Here is a 19,793-nt window from a genome sequence, read left to right on the forward strand (position 1 = left end):
TGCAAAATTAAGTTCTTAGGTAAGATTTAAGGGGCCAAAATATCTCAGGTTAAATCCACCCTGCTTGGGTGGGAGGAGGAGCCTCCGGATTGGTTCCACCAGTTTGGAATCCAATGGGTGGGGCCTAATAAGATTGTCAAGTACTTGGGAATACCCTTTGCCATATCCCCTTCTCTCAAGGAGATGTGGCTATGGTTTAGAGGAAAATTTGATAAGAAGATCAATAAATGGAATAATAGGTATCTTTCACTTGCTGGAAGAGTGCAAGTGTGTAAAAAAATTCTATCCTCATACAACATATACTACTCCTCGGTGCGGATGTTCTCCAACTATCAAATCCTAGAAATACAAAAATTTGTTAGGAACTTCCTATGGTCTGACAGGAAAGGAAATAAAAAGATACACTTTGTTAAGTGGGGGTGGTGCCACATAGAGTAGAGTCTGGGAGGGCACGGGTTAAAAGACTTGAGAATACAAGGGGTTGCCCTTGCTACAAAATGGATCTTCTAGGCTTTTGATGGCAATGAACCTTGGAAAATTTTGGTAAGAAACAACATCTTGAGAGCTGTTCTGAAGAAGGCTAAATCCTGGAAATTTCTACCTTTTTGTGACCTAGCAGTTGGAGGTTTTGCAGTCTCAGTGCAAGGTTCGAGTGTCTTTAAGTCTATTTGGAAATCCTGGGAAACTATTAGACCTTTCATCACAAATAATAAGGCCAACAACAATGACCACATCCATGGGGAAAGGTCTATCTGGTGGAACCTTCTCCATTCGTCTAAACCTCTTGCGCTTATGCAAGGGTGCTCTACTAAAGCCTCGGTCGTTAAAGGCATTCGCTGCTTTAAAGACATTATTGAGAATGATAGGCTTCTTAGCTAGGAGTCCCTTAGAGATAGATTTGATCTGCATAATTCCCATAAGAGAACCTATAACATGATGAAACATGCTTGTTCAGACCTGCAGTTTCCCAAGAAATGCAAGATTATTAATGAAAGATGTATTGATCTTATGTGGAACAATAATATTTTTGTGTCTAATATCAAAGCTATTACTATTTATAATACCCTAACATATGATGAATCTATTATAATATATTGTAACAATCTGTGGTTTGCAGAACTCTGAGTGAAACGATGGCAAAATATATTTTCACGACTATGGATTAGTCCTATCACACCCAAGAAAAACCATTTTAAATGGTTGATGATAATTAATAGGCTACCATTTAGAAAGGATCATAGTAATAGTGATATCTGTAAAGTGTGTAGAGTACCTGAATCTGTTAGGCACATTTTCTTTGAGTGTAATATTGATAGAGAAATTTGGCTTTTATTTGGTATATCTATTCCTAAGCAGATTATTGTTCAAGATGTTCTCACTGGATATATTAAGGGATTGAAAAAGGATATTAACTTATTTTGGCATATTATTTCCACTAAAATTTTATGGTATATATGGAAAATTAGAAATGAAGATAAGTTCCAAGGTATAGCTAGGGCCCTTACTGAGTCATTTTGTGGACTCACCCTTCATCAAATTTTTCTACAGGTATCTATTACGATGAACATTGAGAAGCACAAATTCCTTAGATTCATTAAAGACAGAAATGCTAAGATGTACCTACATGAGATGGAGAATGGATACAAGTAGAGGCAAGCCACAAGAGAAAATCAATTTGTTCATTTAGCAATGGAGAGCTTTGGATTAGAGATTGGGAAAATCAGAGACCCAGCGAAGGATCACATTTAGATGCTTACTCAACTCCTTGAGGGTAAGCAGGCCATGTGGATGGCGGCCTTTCAAGAACATGAACAGACTTGATCTGGCTTCAACACTCCATTACCTCACACATGATCTAGCTTTGATAGTACTTTCTACAAATATATGCATAATTTTGTGTAAATTTTGTGTATAGTCCTATATATTTTTTTGGATCTATGATCCATATGTACACTCAGCTGTAGTTAGTTATACACTCAATATGAAATTTTTATTTTTTCCGATTTTCTCCTTATATGCAATATAACAAAAAATGATTTTGCATAAGTTAAGATAAATGAAATTATTCCAAAATATTGATTTTATTTTCATCATGTATCACTAACTAGTCTCAAATAAAACCCAGTAGTAAATAGATCCCCTCAAGATATTCAATACATTTCAATTATTTAAGTCCTTTATTCGTTGAATATCAAAAACACCCTTTCTTCAATTAGTGTAAAGTATTAAAGGATAAAGGGATTTACCTCCCAAGTAAATGTGTTTAGATATGTAATTACCCTTTTTATGTACTTCAAGTAATATGAACTAATTCAAAATTTGAATATTAGATCATTCTTTAAGCAAAGTTAGATTTAAGATATAGGGTATAAAAGGAATTTGAATAGTCAAAACTATTAGTAAAAGGAGAAGTTTCATTTACATTGCAAGTAATTAGTATAGATAAATTTAATTAAGATTTAAAACGTAGAGGTCAATTTCATAGTTAAATCTTCATACAATCTAAATGGTGTTATCTATATTGGAAGAATATTAGTATTAATTAGGATTTAAAGAAATTTTATTGAAAACAAAAATAGTTTTAGCAAATGGAGATGAAACAAAAAAAAATTGAGATCCTTTTTCATTGTTTGTAATGAAACTTAGTTTTTAAGGTGAAATAAAGTAGAATTTCATTGTTCTAGATTATTGGATCCTATTCTTATCAAGCCAAAGAGTTCAAGGAAACCTTTCCCATGATCACTTAAAGAATTAAATAATAATTCTAATTAAAGTAAATTTTAGTAGGAAACATTAGCTCTCTTCTAAGAATTTGAAATTGATAAGGAAAGTTATCTAAAGATAAAGTTAACATGAAGGAATAGTTAAGAGCTCAACTAGAAATAGATTGATTAAAAATTATTTATTAGGGAGCCTTATTATTATTTACCTTGGTTAACTAGCAAGTGTTTAGGCTCTTTTCTAATCATTAGTAATAAAAAAATAATGTGATTATTTTAAAGTTTATTGTTGAATAGTTTCGCCTTCAAGCAAGTAAGTATTAAATCCACTTCCAAAGCATTTTTTTATTGATAACTTAATTTTAGGATTCATATTTAAGTAAGGGTATCATTTGTAGATCATAATTAAAGATAAAATTTATTCTACTTCAAATGGAAAAATTAGGGCTTATTGTTAAAAGGTTTTTCCCTTAAACAAGTAAATGTTAAATTCTTTTCCAAAGTCTTCTTTTTTTGTTTTTCTTTCAAGCAATTTAGTACCTTTCAAGTATTAGAATTCATACTTAAAGTGTAATGGTCATTTTCATAGGTTATCTCCTATAAGTATCATAGTTTTTAAGCGATTAGTGCTTTCATGTATTTGATTCAAGTTTTATAAATTTAATTATTATCATAGCTTTCCTTCAAGAAATACTATTTCAAAAGTGGTTGAATTGTTTAGCATGTAATACTTATATCTTGGTTTTTAATTTCAAACAATAATTCTTTGCATGTACTAGCTTCTTTTCATAGTTGTTTTAGTGTAATGTTTGTTTATGATTTCATGAATTCATAGTTAAATTCTTAGATAGACACCTAAATAAGAGGAGTTGGAAACAAAAAACCTTAGCAGCATTTAGTATCTATGGTGCCTCTGGGTCACACTTACTGGTAATCTTGTCATGTTGAAGTACTACAATTAACGCCTAATAAAGATGCAACAACAACGTTTGTGGCATTATCCCTATAAATCATTGGGGAGAAATAAGGTTATTCAGAAGTTAAAATCCAAGGGGTGGGTAATCCCTCTTGGATCGATAATCTAAAAAGAATAATTTTAAAATGAATTTACATTCGAACAATTAAACTTTATAAAACCCCATTACGTTTTAGATGTGTGTGATGATCTTAGAAAAAAATTTTATCTTGATGAATTCAGTGGATGATAACGGATCGAGGGTGATGAATTTAATAGTAAATAGGGTGTTGTTATTTTAGGCCACAAGCGAAAGGCCACTTTGAGCCTTTTTTCTATAGAGCTACCATCGTGGGTAGCAACTATATGGGACATTAACCCTAGAAAGGGTTGTGTACCCACCAAACAGTTTACATTAAACCATAGTTAGAAACCAAAACTACATACTTTACACCTTGATCACGTGTCGAAACGGGTATGTAGGCAGCCTAGGGATGGAGTTGTCCCTTGTACTCAAGCGTTTGGGGTTTAGGTTATGGGTAAGTAGTTGGTTCTCGAAGCTCCTTGGTCTTTTAATAAAATGGCGCAAATACTAATTGAAAGGTTAAAATTAATTCAATGCATACTCAAAAGGAATCCCGTATGGATTCGCTTTACTTCCCAAGGCTTTAGGCCGAATTCCAAGGCGAAACTCAAGCTTGTTTATGTAATTATTTTTATACTCCTAAGGATGGTGACCTTGGTGCACTCCTAGTAGGGCAGTGTAGTCTTTAGAGAGTGGCTCAGGACCCAGATGGTCCTGATCAGTCTAAAGTCTCTGGCTAGAGCATATCCTATTCTTATGAATAGATGCCTACCTCGTTTAGGTAGATGCCTATCCCAGATTAGATAGATGAAACCTCCTGTATTGTATGGATAGATGCCTAACCCGTATGGTTAGATGTCTAACCCATATGGTTAGATGCCTAGTCTCGTAGATGCCCATCCCGGTTGGATGGATGCCTATCCCGTTTGGATAAATGTACCTGAGTATGCAATTGAATCAAACACAATTAATAATAAGTAAGAATAATAAATCTATATATATATATATATTAGTTGAATTTTGGGTTAAGTTAAGTGGGTTATTACAGATATACCACTTTTTTGTACTTGAACCAAGTAACTATGCCAAGAGTTTGAATAAATAGGACCTCAAGGTCTTGGAGATTGATCAAAGATCTTGACCTCACATTTCACTATTGAATGAGATGCCTTTGGAGTAGGAAATCTCAAAATTATGATGTCTTTAACTTTATTGTCAATCTGTAGGCCAAACTAATGAGTTCAATAAATTTCTTAGGTAGATTGGTGACCAGGTTATAAGTTAGAGCGAGAGGAAAATAGTTTGCAGCTCATGATAATAAAAATGAAAAACCCAAAAATTAGTGATAATTGCACAAAAGAGTGTCACTTTAGGTCCATAAGCAAGAGCTAGATAGGGAGTCTATGAGCAAATAAAAATTTATTTTGAATAGGAAGAAAAAGTAATAGAGGCAAAGAATACCACCATGTTAGTGTAAAATAGGTCAAAGAAAAAATATGCATTCCATTTAGTGGAAATAAGCATTATGCAAAATAAATAAATATTAATGAGCTACAAGCTCCACAAACAAAATGTCTATGTAGTATCTAGAATGCACCTTTGACAATATTTATTAACTAATTAAAAATAGAAAAAAAATTCTATTGTAATTTTCAATTAATTAATAAATACGGTCAAAGGTGCATCCTAAGTGATGCATATATGTTGCATTTCACAAATAACTCTTTAAAATGTTGAAAAGTGGTCGTTAGTCAAAATAAGCTAAGTTGCATGGGGACTTGTCTATAGAAACTACAAATGGAGTTTGTATCTCTTTACTTGAACTTGTATTTGTAACTTGTAAGGGTATAATAGAATTTCATGATATGTATGTTTCTAATGATGCAATAAGTGTACATTTCTAATATAAGATTTTTTTAACTTGCAAGATCTTATGGCAATTTTGTAACTTACATGGATATATTTTAGTCCTCTCTTTTTATTTGGATGTATTATTAAACCGTTTGACAACAGTGCAAATTGGCATCTATTTTGAGTTTGTTTTGTTGATTTTTTTTATTGCAAGAGCAAGTCAAAATGACCTCAAAGGCATTTCATTTAGTGCTTTGTTGAACTCTACAAATTTTCTTGTAACTTCACCAAACTATTAATGGTGATAATAAATTTACTACTTGAGTCACTTAAATTCACATAAAATCTCACAATGAGATTTTTTCAAAACCTTAGGTTGTCCTAACATTTATTGCTTTTTTTTCATTGCATGAAATCTCAAGCACTTTGTGCATCATTTTACTAGACAACTATTAGCTATTTACACACATGTGCTCTTGGAATGTTTTCTAACCCTTTACCAAATCATTAAATTGATCAACAAGGTTTGACCAAGGAAAAAGGGGAAGTCACCTCCATACCCTTATATTAGCAAAGATTCAGTGGTGTTTTTTAACACCACCAAGTTTTTCATTTACAATTGCCTTACAAGAGAACATTAATTAAGCTTATAAAGTCCTAAAGATTCAAGGTTTCAAGGTCATATAGAAGATTTAAGGTTGTACTTTTCAATACAAAGTTATAGGTTTGATGATTACAACTACAAGAACAAGCTTAATTAATTTTCCTCCATAACTCCAAAATTATTATTTTGCATTTCATTTCATTTACTTTATGATATTTCAAATCTATACTAAATACATGTTTGAAAAGTCAATTTACATACCATATCGAGTATGATTATGCAAATGAATATGCCATTTCCAAGTATTAATCTTATTGCTCACTATAAGATTAAGTGATGAACTTGGATGAACATTTTGGTTTTCTACTCTATATTGCTAAAAAAAAGTGTCTAATGTATTTAAGAAATCTTATAGAATCTTTGGAAGGAAAGAGTATTTGAATATATTTATAGATACCTTTCAGATTTTGAGAAATGTAATCCTCTTAAATATGTGTAAGAAAATAATAGATAAAATAGACCAAAATAAAAATACACTCCAAGCAATCTTCCAAAGGAAGGATATTTGAATCTAATTATAAAACATCTATCTCATAGATTTTGAGATGTGTTTAAGAAAATAAAAGAAAAGATAGACCTTAAAAAAGAGTACATCATAAAAAACATATCTAGAAAAACTTATTAAGATCCTTGAAAAGAAAGAGTATTTGCATCTAATTAAAGGATACATCTCTCATAGATTTTAATATATGTAATTCTCTTAAATATATATAAACTAATAAATTAATGAGATAGACCAAAACAAATATACATTCCAAGAAGCACTTGTTCTTTCTTCCACTCTTACAATATCTGATCTTTTGTCCATATTTTGTATTATACACTATTCCACCTTTTGTCCTGTCCTTTACTTTGTATAGAAGGCATTGCCATGTAAGAATTCTCTTTAAAATTCTCCTTAAAATAGATAACAAATCTTAAAGAGATGCTACCTGGCAGTAAAATCAACATGAAGATAGACTTGATTACCTGTAAAACATTACGATCCACATCTTTAACGTTGACAAAAAACCATTAACGGTTAAAATAATTATCTGCGTTAATATGATACTTGCCTTGAGCATACAGTATTGTTTAATTTATAAAATTTGTTTCATATTAATCTTCTTCCTTATAATAAACTAAACAAACCGTCTGAGCAATTCACTTCCGCGGAGGCGCAGTTGGAACAACTTACATGGCGTAACCCGCCAACTATGAATACAGACATTTCCTGCGCGTTTAATTAAAACCGCCACGTTCTCTACTCGCCGCTTTGATTTCTTCTAGCATTATATAGCTTTGGAAAAGACAATAAATCGTTTACCAGTTTCAGCAAATGGATTCCGAGTTTCTTGACAATTCTGAAATGGCGGATGATTTCACGCACTCTCGTGATGATAATGTTTCTGAAAAGCCGCAGTTTTATGTGGGGTTGGAGAAACGTTTTGCGGATTTGAAGGGGCTTTTGTTCCACAACCAGGTGTCGGTCATCGGTGTACATTGTATGGGAGGTGGTGGAAAGACTGCTCTCGCTTTGTCTCTCTGCAATGATCTCCAAGTTAAAGGTATGTTCTGTCTAAATTCTTTTCATGATTGTCTGAATGTTCTCAGCCTTTATTTTAAAAACCATTCTATTTTAAATCTATGGGTTTTCTTTTGTCATGTAAGGATAACACAATATCTTCCTCCCATTCATATATCAACTCCCTCTCAAATTATTTGCAAAGCACCCTCAAAGGTTTTCCATCCACAAGTAATCATGCCAACTCCTAAAGAGATTCAATATTTCTTTATTGTAGCAATTACATTCTTCTGGTTCTATGGTTTTCTTCTCTAAAAATAACTCTTGCTAACATGGTAAGTATTTATTCTTACCAATTATTTTCGCCTTCTCACATCTCTTAAATGTTTTTGTTTTAATTTTATTTTCTTTGCTTCCAATTTTCCTTTGCCTCACACTACTCCAACATCCACCATAATTCCTCCAACTCAAACTTCATTTTTTGTATCTTCCTTTGTTTGCCTTTTGTTGGCTTCTACCTCTTCTTTTACCTTGTTTCTTATTCTAGCTTTGTTATCCTCTTATTTGTGTTGTGACATAACTACATCTATGCATCCACAACTATAGTCATAGCTCTCCTATGAGTTATTCAGAAATTTTGCTATATAAAAACTAAAGCGATCTCACAAACTTTCTACTTTAGGCATATTTAGATGCTTTAATAACAAAACGATCCAAATGAACATCTCTTTCTCTAGACTAATATTGGAAAAGAATACCCTAGTCTTACAACTCATAATCAAATTGGAAGCTAAAAGACAAGCAAAAGTCAATTTGAAATAGGAAAACACTCTAAACACATGTAGCTAATAGAACCCAATGCCTTATTTTCTCAAAATTTAAAAACATTACATATAATATTTCCCCTCTTCAACCAATTGAATCAAACCTTTATTTATAAAAAAAATAATTGTTATTTCAAAATAATGTAAAAAATCATTTTATTTTTACATCTAGACAACTCAATAAAGAATTTAAAATAAACGCAACAAAAGAAAAGAAGTTATTAACAAGGAAACATAAACATATAAAAAAAACTTAAATGTGGGAGGAAAATATTTAAGACATGTTTCTATTAGCAAAGAAATATTTACAAATGACATGCTTCTTTCTTTCAAATTAACATGTAGATAATGATTGTTTTTTTGATGTAAAAAATAGAATAATTACATATAATTGTTATTATTAGAAAAAGTAATTTATGGTAATTTCTACCACTATACAAACACTTGGATAAGCTAATCTCTTCTTATAAAGTCAATATGATTGACATGTGTTCTTTGCATCCAATTTAAATTTTTTGTTCAATCTTTCTCAATTTACCTTGACATGTGTTATTTGCATTCAATTTAAAGTTTTTGTTCTATCTTTCTCAATTTACCTTGTATAAGTAATACCACTTCTTGCTTAATTGTCATCAACTTCTTTATTGAGTAAATATTAGTCTTCGTGTATTTTGATTTCCTTGAAAGTCTCTAATTATAGAAAATTAAACTTGAACATCAAATAATTCAAAAGTTGGTGTTAATTTTTTTTTTGTCATTTCATGGAAGACATTTTTTATTATTCTATGTATTGACGAGATCTGAAACTACGTTTGATTATTTGATGATTGTAATTTTTAAATCTAAATTCATATATTTAAAATTTAATAATTATTACTTTAGAATCTGTGTTATATTGAGGTCTCTATGTTGCATGCCCTAGGTTAAAATGGCATATTTTCATCCATGTCAAGGTATTTAATCTTAAACACACTTGTTTTTTTAATGGATTCCAGATTATTTTCACAACAATGTGATCTTTGCAAGAGTTTCACAATCTCCAGACCTAAATGGGATATTAGAGACTATTTGGGAGAAGATAACTAGAAGCAAAAGAACAGAGTTTAAGGATGTGGAAGATGCGCATACAGAGCTACAACAATTCATTTTACATCAATCCAAGCCAATTCTAATTATTTTGGATGATGTTTGGTCTAAGGAAATTTTGGAAAAGTTATTATTTGAAGATTCAGGATGCAAGACTCTCATAACTACCAAAGACAAGTCCACCATACCCACAAACCCCTCTACACAACTCTATCACCTACCATTGTTGGGCCCAAAGGATGCTCTCTCACTTTTCTCCTTCTGGGCTACTGGACAGACATCAATTTCAAGTGATACAGATGCAAATATAATGCAGGAGGTATGGATTTTGTAAATAATTGTTGTTTTGTATAAGATAAAACTAGTTAATTATTCATTACATAGATTTGTTATCCTTAAGGACTACTTGTAAATTTTCTATGACTTGTAGGTGGAATCAAAATGTGGTGGTCTGCCACTTGCTCTAAAGCTGTTTGGCAGTTCTTTGCAAGGGGAATCTCAAGATGCCTAGAAGAACAAGCTTTCTAATGGAGAATACATGTCGGATTATCACAAAGAGGGTTATTCAGATCATTGCAAACCAGTATTGACTCCTTAGATGATGTAACCAAGGAGTGCCTTTTAGACTTAGCAATATTTCCAAAGGACAGAAAAATATGTGTCGATGCACTATTGGACATTTGGGTTTATGTTCGAAAGCTACAGAAGCATGATGCTTTTGCTATCTTATCAGAACTTGCAAACAAAAAACTGTTAAATTTTACCAGCAAATCAAGGTAATTGTCTGTCCTTTTTAGTATATTGCATTTCTTGTTCTTATGCTTTTCAACACTAAGCTGACATGCTCTCATTTCAACAGGGGAAGCACAACAATCTCATATAAAAATGCCTCGGAGTTGAACATTTCTCAACATAATGTAATGAGAGATTTGGTATCGTATTTGGCACACAAAGACAACGCAGTCCACAGCAAGAGGTTGGTCATAACAAGGACGGAGAGTGGTTTGCTAAGTGAAGAGGAGTTGATTAATGATAGTGTTTTGGACACTCAAATCCTCTCTATTCTCACAGGTGACTTATTCAAAAACTAACACAAGCATTTTGGTTATTTCTTTGAAATACTAAACCAGTGTTTTTAATGTCACCGTTGATGTCAAATTGTAGAGTAGAATTGAATTCAAACATGATGCTCTGCTTGTTATTACCGAGTTTACATCACTAAGTAAACTCGACAGCCTATTATAGAGCTTTGATATTCAAGTCATTTGTTCAGTGCATAAACTCAACAGCCTATGTAAACTATTCAAGATATCTAGATTTTTTTGGATGCTTCAATGTCCTCCCTGATAAGTAACAATGCCAAACTATATTTTCAATCTTCATACTTTTTCATGGTGTGACATTAAGGACTCTTCTTGATTGCATCACAAATACAAGTACTCTTTTCCCCATACATTTTCCCATTCCTGGATTCAACTTCAAAATTAAGAGAATATAGCCATTATAAGTAGTAATCATAATTAATGCAAATTGGTCTAACTGGATTTCGTTCTGATTTTGATACATGCAGAACCTATGGAGGAAAATCACTGGCCTGATATTGAATTTCCCGAGACAGAGGCTCTGTTGTTAGCCTTCACTTCAAGAGAATACTTTCTTCCCTCGTTTCTGAAATCCATGAAAAAACTTAAGTTTTTTATGGTATTCAATTGCTGTACAAAGAAGGCAACAGTGAAAGGTCTAGAAGTCTTATCTTCACTCCCTCAACTCAGGAGTGTCCGTTTGGAGAGATTGATTTCACCGCTTGTTGAGAAACAGAGCATTGAAGAACTACAGAGCTAAGACAAAATATCTTTGAGCTTATGTTAAGGACTCAGAAATATATCCACATTCTACACAACCAAGGTACAATATTTTAACCTGGACCACAGCAGTGATTTGGAAGAGTTGCCTCTTGAGATCTGCAATATGCCGTCTGCCCTGTCATTGTCTATTACCAACTGCCATCTGCTTCAGAATTTACCATATGATCTTGGAAATATTAGCCAACTAAGAATATTAATGTTATCGGCATTACCAGGCCTGAAGGAGCTTCCAGTTTCAATTGGAAAACTTGAAGAGTTGGAATATCTGGACATTTCAGTATGCGAGCGCTTGAAAGAGCTTCCAAAGGAAATAGGGCAACTCAAGAAATTAAGGGAGTTTGATACGAGAGGATGCTCTCGTTTGAGAAGGTTACCCACAGCTGTTTGTGAACTAAGCTCCCTGAAGCTTGTTGTGTGTGATGAGAAGATTGGAAAGCAGTGGATGAGGGCTAAGAACATTTCTATACCGGAGCTTACAGTTGAAATTGTGGAAGCACGGTTTAGTTTGGAATGGCTTGATGATTAACGTATTGTGAGACAATCTTAACATCCTTCATACCCAAATGCATGCATAGTTTAAAAGATGAGGGTATTATCAAGGATGAAATCATGCTGCAGGCTAAGTGTCTTCGCTCAGCATGAGGGTAAGGTCTCGCCATCAGCGTGACACTTTAGCTCTGATCATACTCTCCATGCGTCTACAGCAAATGGCGGTATTACCTGATAATGCCCAGCTTGATTTGGGAGAACTGTTTCCGACGCTTGTTCAATACATCTGAAGAGGCTTGGAGTTTATTCTGGATTGACTGGGGTGCTTGAAAGATTGCCCATGCTACCTTCTTGCGTCGCTAATTTGTGTGGATTGAATAGTTTGTATCAACAATGTAACTGTTCTTGTAATTTTTGTGCCCCAAATGTCGGGGGCTCTATTATGGTTTGCCTTGCTGTTCGCTTCTTTCTTGTTTTGCTTCTGTAGCTGTTCCTTCTCGAGCTGGTCAATTCGCTGCTATGACATTGTATTTGTAATCTGATTCTCTTCTTTCAAATAATAAATAAATATATATAGAGAGAGAGAGACAGCTATATTTTCAGCTTATGAGTCGTGATTAATTATCTTGCCATTATCAATGCAGTTCTACGGTTTGCACACTCATATGATCAGATTGGATTAATTGTTGCCCTGTACTTAGCGGTTTAGACTGTACTCATTTTCGATACATATAGATTAGATTAATCCAAATGCAAATAAATTTTAATCAATTTTCAGTACTGTTTTGTATTTACTGATTTTGTGCAATATATAATTGTGAATTATTTTTTTTGTGTTTCCTTTCAGTAATGTAGACAAGTTATTGATTTACTACTAGTGAAGTTGAATGGTTCTAAATGAGATTAGGGGGGAGGACCCAGTAATTGAGCCCATTCCAATTGTTGTGACAGTAGTTATTAATTTAATATCCATACTTGTTGAATTAATGTCCGATGCTTTTTTGGCAACATTGCACCAATAGTGTGACCTTAATACCCATAATTGAATGAAATGTACCCTTAGTTTTAAAAAGCAAGCAATCATCTGATGCCACATTAGTTGTACAAGTATGGGAGCCCCTTATGCACCACTATTGGTCTCACCTTATTTTTGGGCTGTTTTGGATACCTTGACAAAAAGCATGTTAATGTGACATCATATTTGATGATGTGGCCCTAAAACCTCAATTATAAGCAAGAGAGTTGCCAAAATAAATATAAATTATAACATTTTTGTCAAAAAAATAAAATTGATTAAACTAATAAAATAATTAAACTGTATGAAAGCAATAGTATCTTGGAGGAATAGGCACGATGAGATCTAGAAAGGATGGTTTGTTCTACCCACTACCACGATGAACCCCAGGATTGGTTGCTTTAAGGAAAATACATATTTGGCTAAATGTTGTGGGATTGGCAGCAAGAGCAAAGAAATCATGGATTGGTGGACCTCATCCTTCCCAGGTATGGTCTCTATAGACTCCATCGTAGTCCCATATTTTATATTGGCATGACCTTCCACTTTATTAATATAGTATGGAAGTCTCGCTTTGACCTTGCCAACCATAGATTTCAAAAGTCTGTTGGTTGGCTTAATCTAGTTGGTCTTCCCTCGAAGTTCTGGTGCTCAGAGGTTCTTAAAAATAGGGGATGCCTTAGGTTCTCTGGTCGGTATTGAGGAATCGGATTTCCTAAATGGGCTGAACGAAGATGTGGCCAACATCTATGTAGAAATAGACTTGGGACTAGGCTTTACAATGAGCTAGAAATAGTCTCAAAGGTGGGCAGATGGAAGCATAAAGTCTAAAGGTTGGTTGAGGGAACCCCTGGCAGATGCATTCTAAGAAACCAAATAGTTAATAGTAACTCCATGGGAGGATCTAGGGGCTCACTTTTTCATTTACAGGGCCAACTTTAGTATTCTACCTCAGTTGGCAAGCCACACTAGGCTCATGACATGGTAGTTCAGGTTCAGAAAATTTTTAGCAATGGAGCTTTGGCTCAGGATTTTGAAAAAAAATTCAGGACCAGAATAATAATATAGAGCCTGAAAATTCTCCTAATAATGAGCATATTTTAGAAAGCCATAAGATAGTAGAGCAGGTGCAAATGACCCCTTTTGTACCCCACTCATATCTTACTCCCAGTAGAGTACCTAGTGAGGATAGCCAAAAATGGTCGAGGCTGGGTCATAAGACTTGTACTGTATCCCAAGTTCCTCCTGAGAGCTCTCATCTCATTTTGTCCCTGAAAGTCAAGATGAAAAACAATACTCTAACTAGAAGACTTTTTGGTCCAAAAAAATTTCCCATTCTAAATTGGGGAGCATTTAACGTTTTCATTTAAGCCTAGAAAGGCCTCTAAAAAAGGAATCGAGTAAGAAAGATGTTGGCAAGGGGGCTTCATCCTCTACCAACCCCAAATAAGGACAAAGTAACTTCTTTATTTAATCTTTTGTTGGAGGTAGAGACTCTTAAGAATGACATCATCCAAGAAATGGAAGAATCAAAGAATTCCCCATCCCTGGTTCAGGACCTGGAGGACCAACATTTGACTCCCAATAGAGTCTCTCAGAGAAGTCCAAATGGAGAGCCCAAAACCCCTCGAATATCCCCACTCATTGATCCCTATCTTTTGAAAAAGGGTATTAAGCTTTCTTTAGAATCTCCAAATCCATTCATGGATTCTCCCCCTTTGCAAGCTTCATGCTTTGATTTGAATATGGATTCAAAAACTCAGTTCCTGCTTCATGAATACATGGATGATGAAGAAGTCTCAGTACTAGATATGGAAACCCCCCTAGCAGCCATGTATTCAAAAATCAAAGAGAAAAGGAAATTGGGTCTCAAGGAAATGATAGAAGGGTGTCACGACTCGAATTAGACCTTAGTTAGATTTATTTATTATGTCAGATACCTTTTGATTAACTTTTAATAATGATAGATGATATTGTGTGGTTTAGTGACAATGATGATGGTTAGTTATTTTATGATGATAATGTTTTAATGCTACTTTACTGTTATGATTAATAATACTTAATAATGATGTTTTATTGATATGATGTCGTTATTTAATGATGATAAATAATAATGTTATGATGTTAATATTTTGCTAGATTTTTATGTAATGGGATCTGACGAATTTTTGTCAAGTATAAGTTGCAGGGTAACCGTCGAAGGCGGACATATGATTGAGGAGGGGTTTTTCTAGCTCTCCAGTAGCAACCTAAGTATTGGAACCTTGTACAAAGTACCCAATTAGATAAGCAATTAGTAAATTAAATTAGGGAGTCTAAAATATATTGATAAAATAAAAATAATAATAAGGATAAATTATTAAATATACAAGTATTTAATATCACAATCAAGCTAGAAATAATTATAAAATAATTATTTAAAAGAGAGTAAATAAATTAATTAGTTGAGTAATTAAAAATAAAATTATTTGATAATTAAATTATAAAATATAACAGATATTTAAGATATAATATCTTATAAATACTAAAATTAGAGGACTAATTAAAATAAATAATGAGATTAATTCAAGAAATTAATTAAAATATTAATTAATAAATTTAAATAAATGATCAAGGCATGCAAAAATACAATGTTGGAGTAAACTTATGTACTAAAAATATAGACGATATGTGAGAGCCTAATAATTAATTATTTTCTTAAAAACTAAATCTTTAACAAATTGTAATTTAATAAAATCAATTAACTATTTTGTGAGTTCTAATTTTAATAATTAGTTTTATTTTAAGAATTTAATCATGCAAACAATTAAATTTTATTTTTAGAGAATTCAGTGTTTATAAATATAGGAATAAACCTGTTATTTGATGATTCCAATTCTTTTTGAGCTTCTTGATTCGTGTGATTGCTGTGAAGTTGACAAGGTAGATTGAAGAGATTGTTTAAAATTTGGGAAACGCCTGCGATTCTTCTTTCTTACAGCCAGGTTCATTTATTTTACATATTTTATTGAGTCTTTATTTGATCTTTTTCTTTTAAAATTGGGTATTGTGGATTTAATGCTAGTTTGTTTGATGTGTCAGTTGTGTTGTCAACACCTTCTTCTCAATTTATCATAAAAAGTAGAAACTGGGTTTTTAGGAAATTTACTGGGTTTTTGTGTTTCCAATATTTTTAGTTATTGTGAAAATTTCAGAGAAATTGGGATCTAGGGTTTTAAGAAAATACTGAAACATTACGACTATATTTGGAGAGTCTTGATAGTGGTAAATTCTAACTTAAATAGAGATTCTTAATTTAAAATTATTGAAAATATTAAAATTTAATTTTGATTTGAGCAAATTATATTATAAAGGGAAAATTTATAAAAATCTATAAAGAAAACATATAATAATATTATTCTAACATTAATCCGCGGAGGGTTAATTATTTTTCTGTCTATGAGGGATGATTATGGAACGAGAGTGCTTGTTTATGGGCTAACCAGGGAAGGGTGATTTTCTTCACCTCCCCAATAGGGTAATGATGGCCATCATATTTATTTATTTATTTTTCTCCCTGCCATAACACATGTAGTTAGTTCAACCAGGATGGGTTGTTAGTTCTACATGATCACACATGATTCTTTTACTACCAGTTGGTACCGGCTTGCTAGGATACTCCGTCGTGACGGACGGGAGCTTATCAAGAGCACCGGGAAGCTTATGCTTCATTTGGTTGGGCGGATAAAATGCCTAGGTCATATGTCCGTCATCCGATTTGCGAGAGGAGGTTATCCAGATCAAACGGAGGCGACACATCCGGAGACAAAGAAAGTCAGAGATTCCAGATAAAATTTTATGTAATAAATAAATATGTATATTTTATTTCATTGCAAAGACCAAAATGGTCGCATGTAGAGGTTATGAAAAAGGACCTATAAAGGTCACATGATGTAAAGCGACAAGAAGTCGCCATGCAATGTAACTAACAAATAAAAAAAGAAGAAAAAGGGCTACTAACATACTAACCCACTAACATGCATGATTTACTTTCTTAGATTAGTTTTCATTTACGCATGCACGCATATTTAATTATCTGGTAGATTATTTAATTATGAGTTTTTGCATGTTAATTTAATTCGTAATAATTTCATGCATATGATTTACGCTACTCATGCGCACACGTAACTCGACATCGTAACTAATTATGGTTTGCATTCTATTGGACCTCATACGTAATTTTAGATTGTTATTGTTCACATGCACATTTAATTCCTACATGTTATTTATGAGTTGCATGGTTGTTTAGTTACTTATCTATTACTTGCATGTTAATAATTATTGCTTTTGCATGTGTAATAATGGTTAATTTAATAATTAATTAAAACAGTGAGTTTAAGTTTGGTTTAACTAGGGTTAGGACAAGCGGGTCCTTACATTGGGAAAGAGAAGTCAGACTATGGCTTAACATCTCCTAAGAGGGGTAGGAAAACACTCAATGAAAAATTAGTCATTGATAAAGAAGATAAGAATCAAGCCAAGATCATTGACCTTTGGAAAGTAGGGAAGGGTACCCCCCTTCCTGAACAACAATGAAAACATTTTTATTATAGAATGTTAGGGGCCTCAATGCCACTAACAAACAACTAGTGGTCAAGAGAAGAATGTTCTTGTTCAATGCAAATATTATTTTACTTTGGGAAACTAAGTTAGATTGTCTGCAAGCAATGACATTTGGGTCTAGTATAAGTTCCCATTTTTCAGGCTTCTCAACATGTGGTAGTGTATGCAGAAGGTGGATACGGGGGCCTTTTGATAGTTTGGAAACCTTCCTTTGTTCAAGTGGAGGGAGTTTCTTCTAATAGAAATTGGCTTCTTGCGAAGGTTACCAACCTTCAATAAAATGTCTCATTTAACTTGCTTAATGTTTATGGTCCAACATCTCCTCTCAACAAACATAGTCTTTGATTGGCCCAAGATGGTGTGATATCCCAACTTTCGGACCAATATCTCTTCATTGGAGGAGATTTAAATGTTATTAGAAACTCTTAGGATAAGAGGGGTGGCATCAATAGACTTGGAAGATCTCAGCAAGACTTCAATGACTGGATTGATAGAAATGGGCTATTAGATATTGACTCCGGGGATAACACTTTTACTTGGAACAACCAAAGAAAAGGTTTCAGTAACATAGCTAAGAAAAAAGATAGATTCTTTTGGCTGGAGGACTTCTCCTCTTTTCCTTTCTCTTTGGAATGCTTTGTTCTACCCTGCTCTAGCTCCGATCACTTTCCTCTTTTGCTCACCCTATAGGGGGATAAGGATGGTTTAAAATCGCCCTTCAGATTTGAAAACATGTGGATGAAAGATCCTAATTTTTTATCAATGATTGAGAAATGTTGGAAAGAAGGATCCTTTGAGGGATCGAGATTATCTGCTTTGTGTCCAAGCTAAAATATGTTAAGCAGAAGCTACTCCAGTGGAATGCCACACATTTTAAAACACATTTTCACTACCAAAAAGAACTTAGAAGATCAACTTGAAGCAATGAATGAAATAATCATCAAGGATGGCATGAATCAATCCACCTTTGAGCAAGAGAAACAATTATTGTTGGAGTATGAATATATTCTCTCTAAAGAAGAAATATTTTGGAAGCATAAATCTAGAGAAAATTGACTTTAAGAGGGAGACAAGAACACCAAATTCTTCCACAATGTGATGAGGATATGGAGAAGCATAAATAGAATTTCTAAGTTGGAGCTTCAACATAATTTCTTTATTGAAGACCCAAAAGAGATTAGAAAATAAATAGTTTCCTTCTTCTCAAAGTTGCTTAACAATGAAGTGGGTTCAAATCTAAATGAGCAAAAGAAACTTTTACCTTTGATTCCAAAAATAATCTCTAAGGACTAGAACAAGAAGCATAATGAGAGACTTACCCTAGAAGAGGTGACTATTGCATTGAATCAGCTCCCCTCGGGTAAGGCCCCTAGGCCAGATGGCTTTCCAACAGGTTTTTTCAAGAAATGTTGGAATATTATTGGGTTGGACTTATTGGAGGTGCTGGAATTCGCCAAAAGATTATGCAACCTTTTAAAAGAGATAAATAATACATTCACAGCACTTATTCTGAAGAAGGAGAAAGCTACTCGCTTAGAGAACTTCAGACCAATCTCCCTCTGGAACACTGTCTACAAAATCCTATCCAAGGTTATGACAAACAAATTGAAACCTCTTACGGAAATCATCATTTCAAAAGAACAGACAGACTTTGTTCCTAGGTGCTTGATCATAGATGTTGTCATTTTGTCTCAAGAAGCAATCCATACTCCGTAGAACACAAAAAGACCAAGTTTGATAGTGAAATTGGATATTTCCAAAGCATATGATAATGTGGACTGCCATTTTCTATATAAAGTCTTGCAAGCATTTGGGTTCAGTAAGCAATGGATCAATTGGATCTCTGAATGCATATCAACACCTAAGTTTTTTATTCTTGTGAATGGGAAGTCGAAGGGTTTCTTTTCCTCTTCAAATGGTATCCGATGGGGAGTTCCAATTTCTCTTTTTATCTTCATAATAATGGCAGAAGCATTGGGAAGAGCCATCAATTCTAAATGCTCTAGCAGACAACTGGAAGGAATCAAAATTACTGCCAGCTTTGTTGCTACACACCAACAGTTTGCCGATGATAGTCTCCTTCTGGGTGTAGCAAAGGTTAAGGAAGCAATCCAATTCCAAGAGCTTTTAGAT

The 19,793-nt window shown here is 33.3% G+C and overlaps 2 protein-coding genes across 2 annotated transcripts; both read left to right on the forward strand.

Annotated features, from left to right (window-relative positions):
- The first annotated feature begins 7,522 nt into the window (after positions 1 to 7,522).
- On the forward strand, positions 7,523 to 10,705 carry LOC131055886 (probable disease resistance protein At4g33300). The gene is made up of 4 exons (XM_059219622.1): positions 7,523 to 7,822; positions 9,599 to 10,008; positions 10,120 to 10,465; positions 10,549 to 10,705. The coding sequence occupies exons 1-3, from the start codon at positions 7,594 to 7,596 to the stop codon at positions 10,198 to 10,200; spliced, it is 720 nt and encodes a 239-aa protein (XP_059075605.1). The 5' UTR covers positions 7,523 to 7,593; the 3' UTR covers positions 10,201 to 10,465; positions 10,549 to 10,705.
- Positions 10,706 to 11,657: 952 nt separating this feature from the next.
- Positions 11,658 to 12,080, forward strand: LOC131855889 (disease resistance protein ADR1-like). Its single transcript, XM_059218904.1, has one exon. It carries the CDS (start codon positions 11,658 to 11,660, stop codon positions 12,078 to 12,080), a length of 423 nt encoding a protein of 140 aa, XP_059074887.1.
- The last annotated feature ends 7,713 nt before the right edge of the window (positions 12,081 to 19,793 follow it).

The sequence above is a fragment of the Cryptomeria japonica genome, chromosome 4 (genome assembly GCF_030272615.1).
Source record: "Cryptomeria japonica chromosome 4, Sugi_1.0, whole genome shotgun sequence".
Lineage (NCBI taxonomy): Eukaryota > Viridiplantae > Streptophyta > Pinopsida > Cupressales > Cupressaceae > Cryptomeria > Cryptomeria japonica.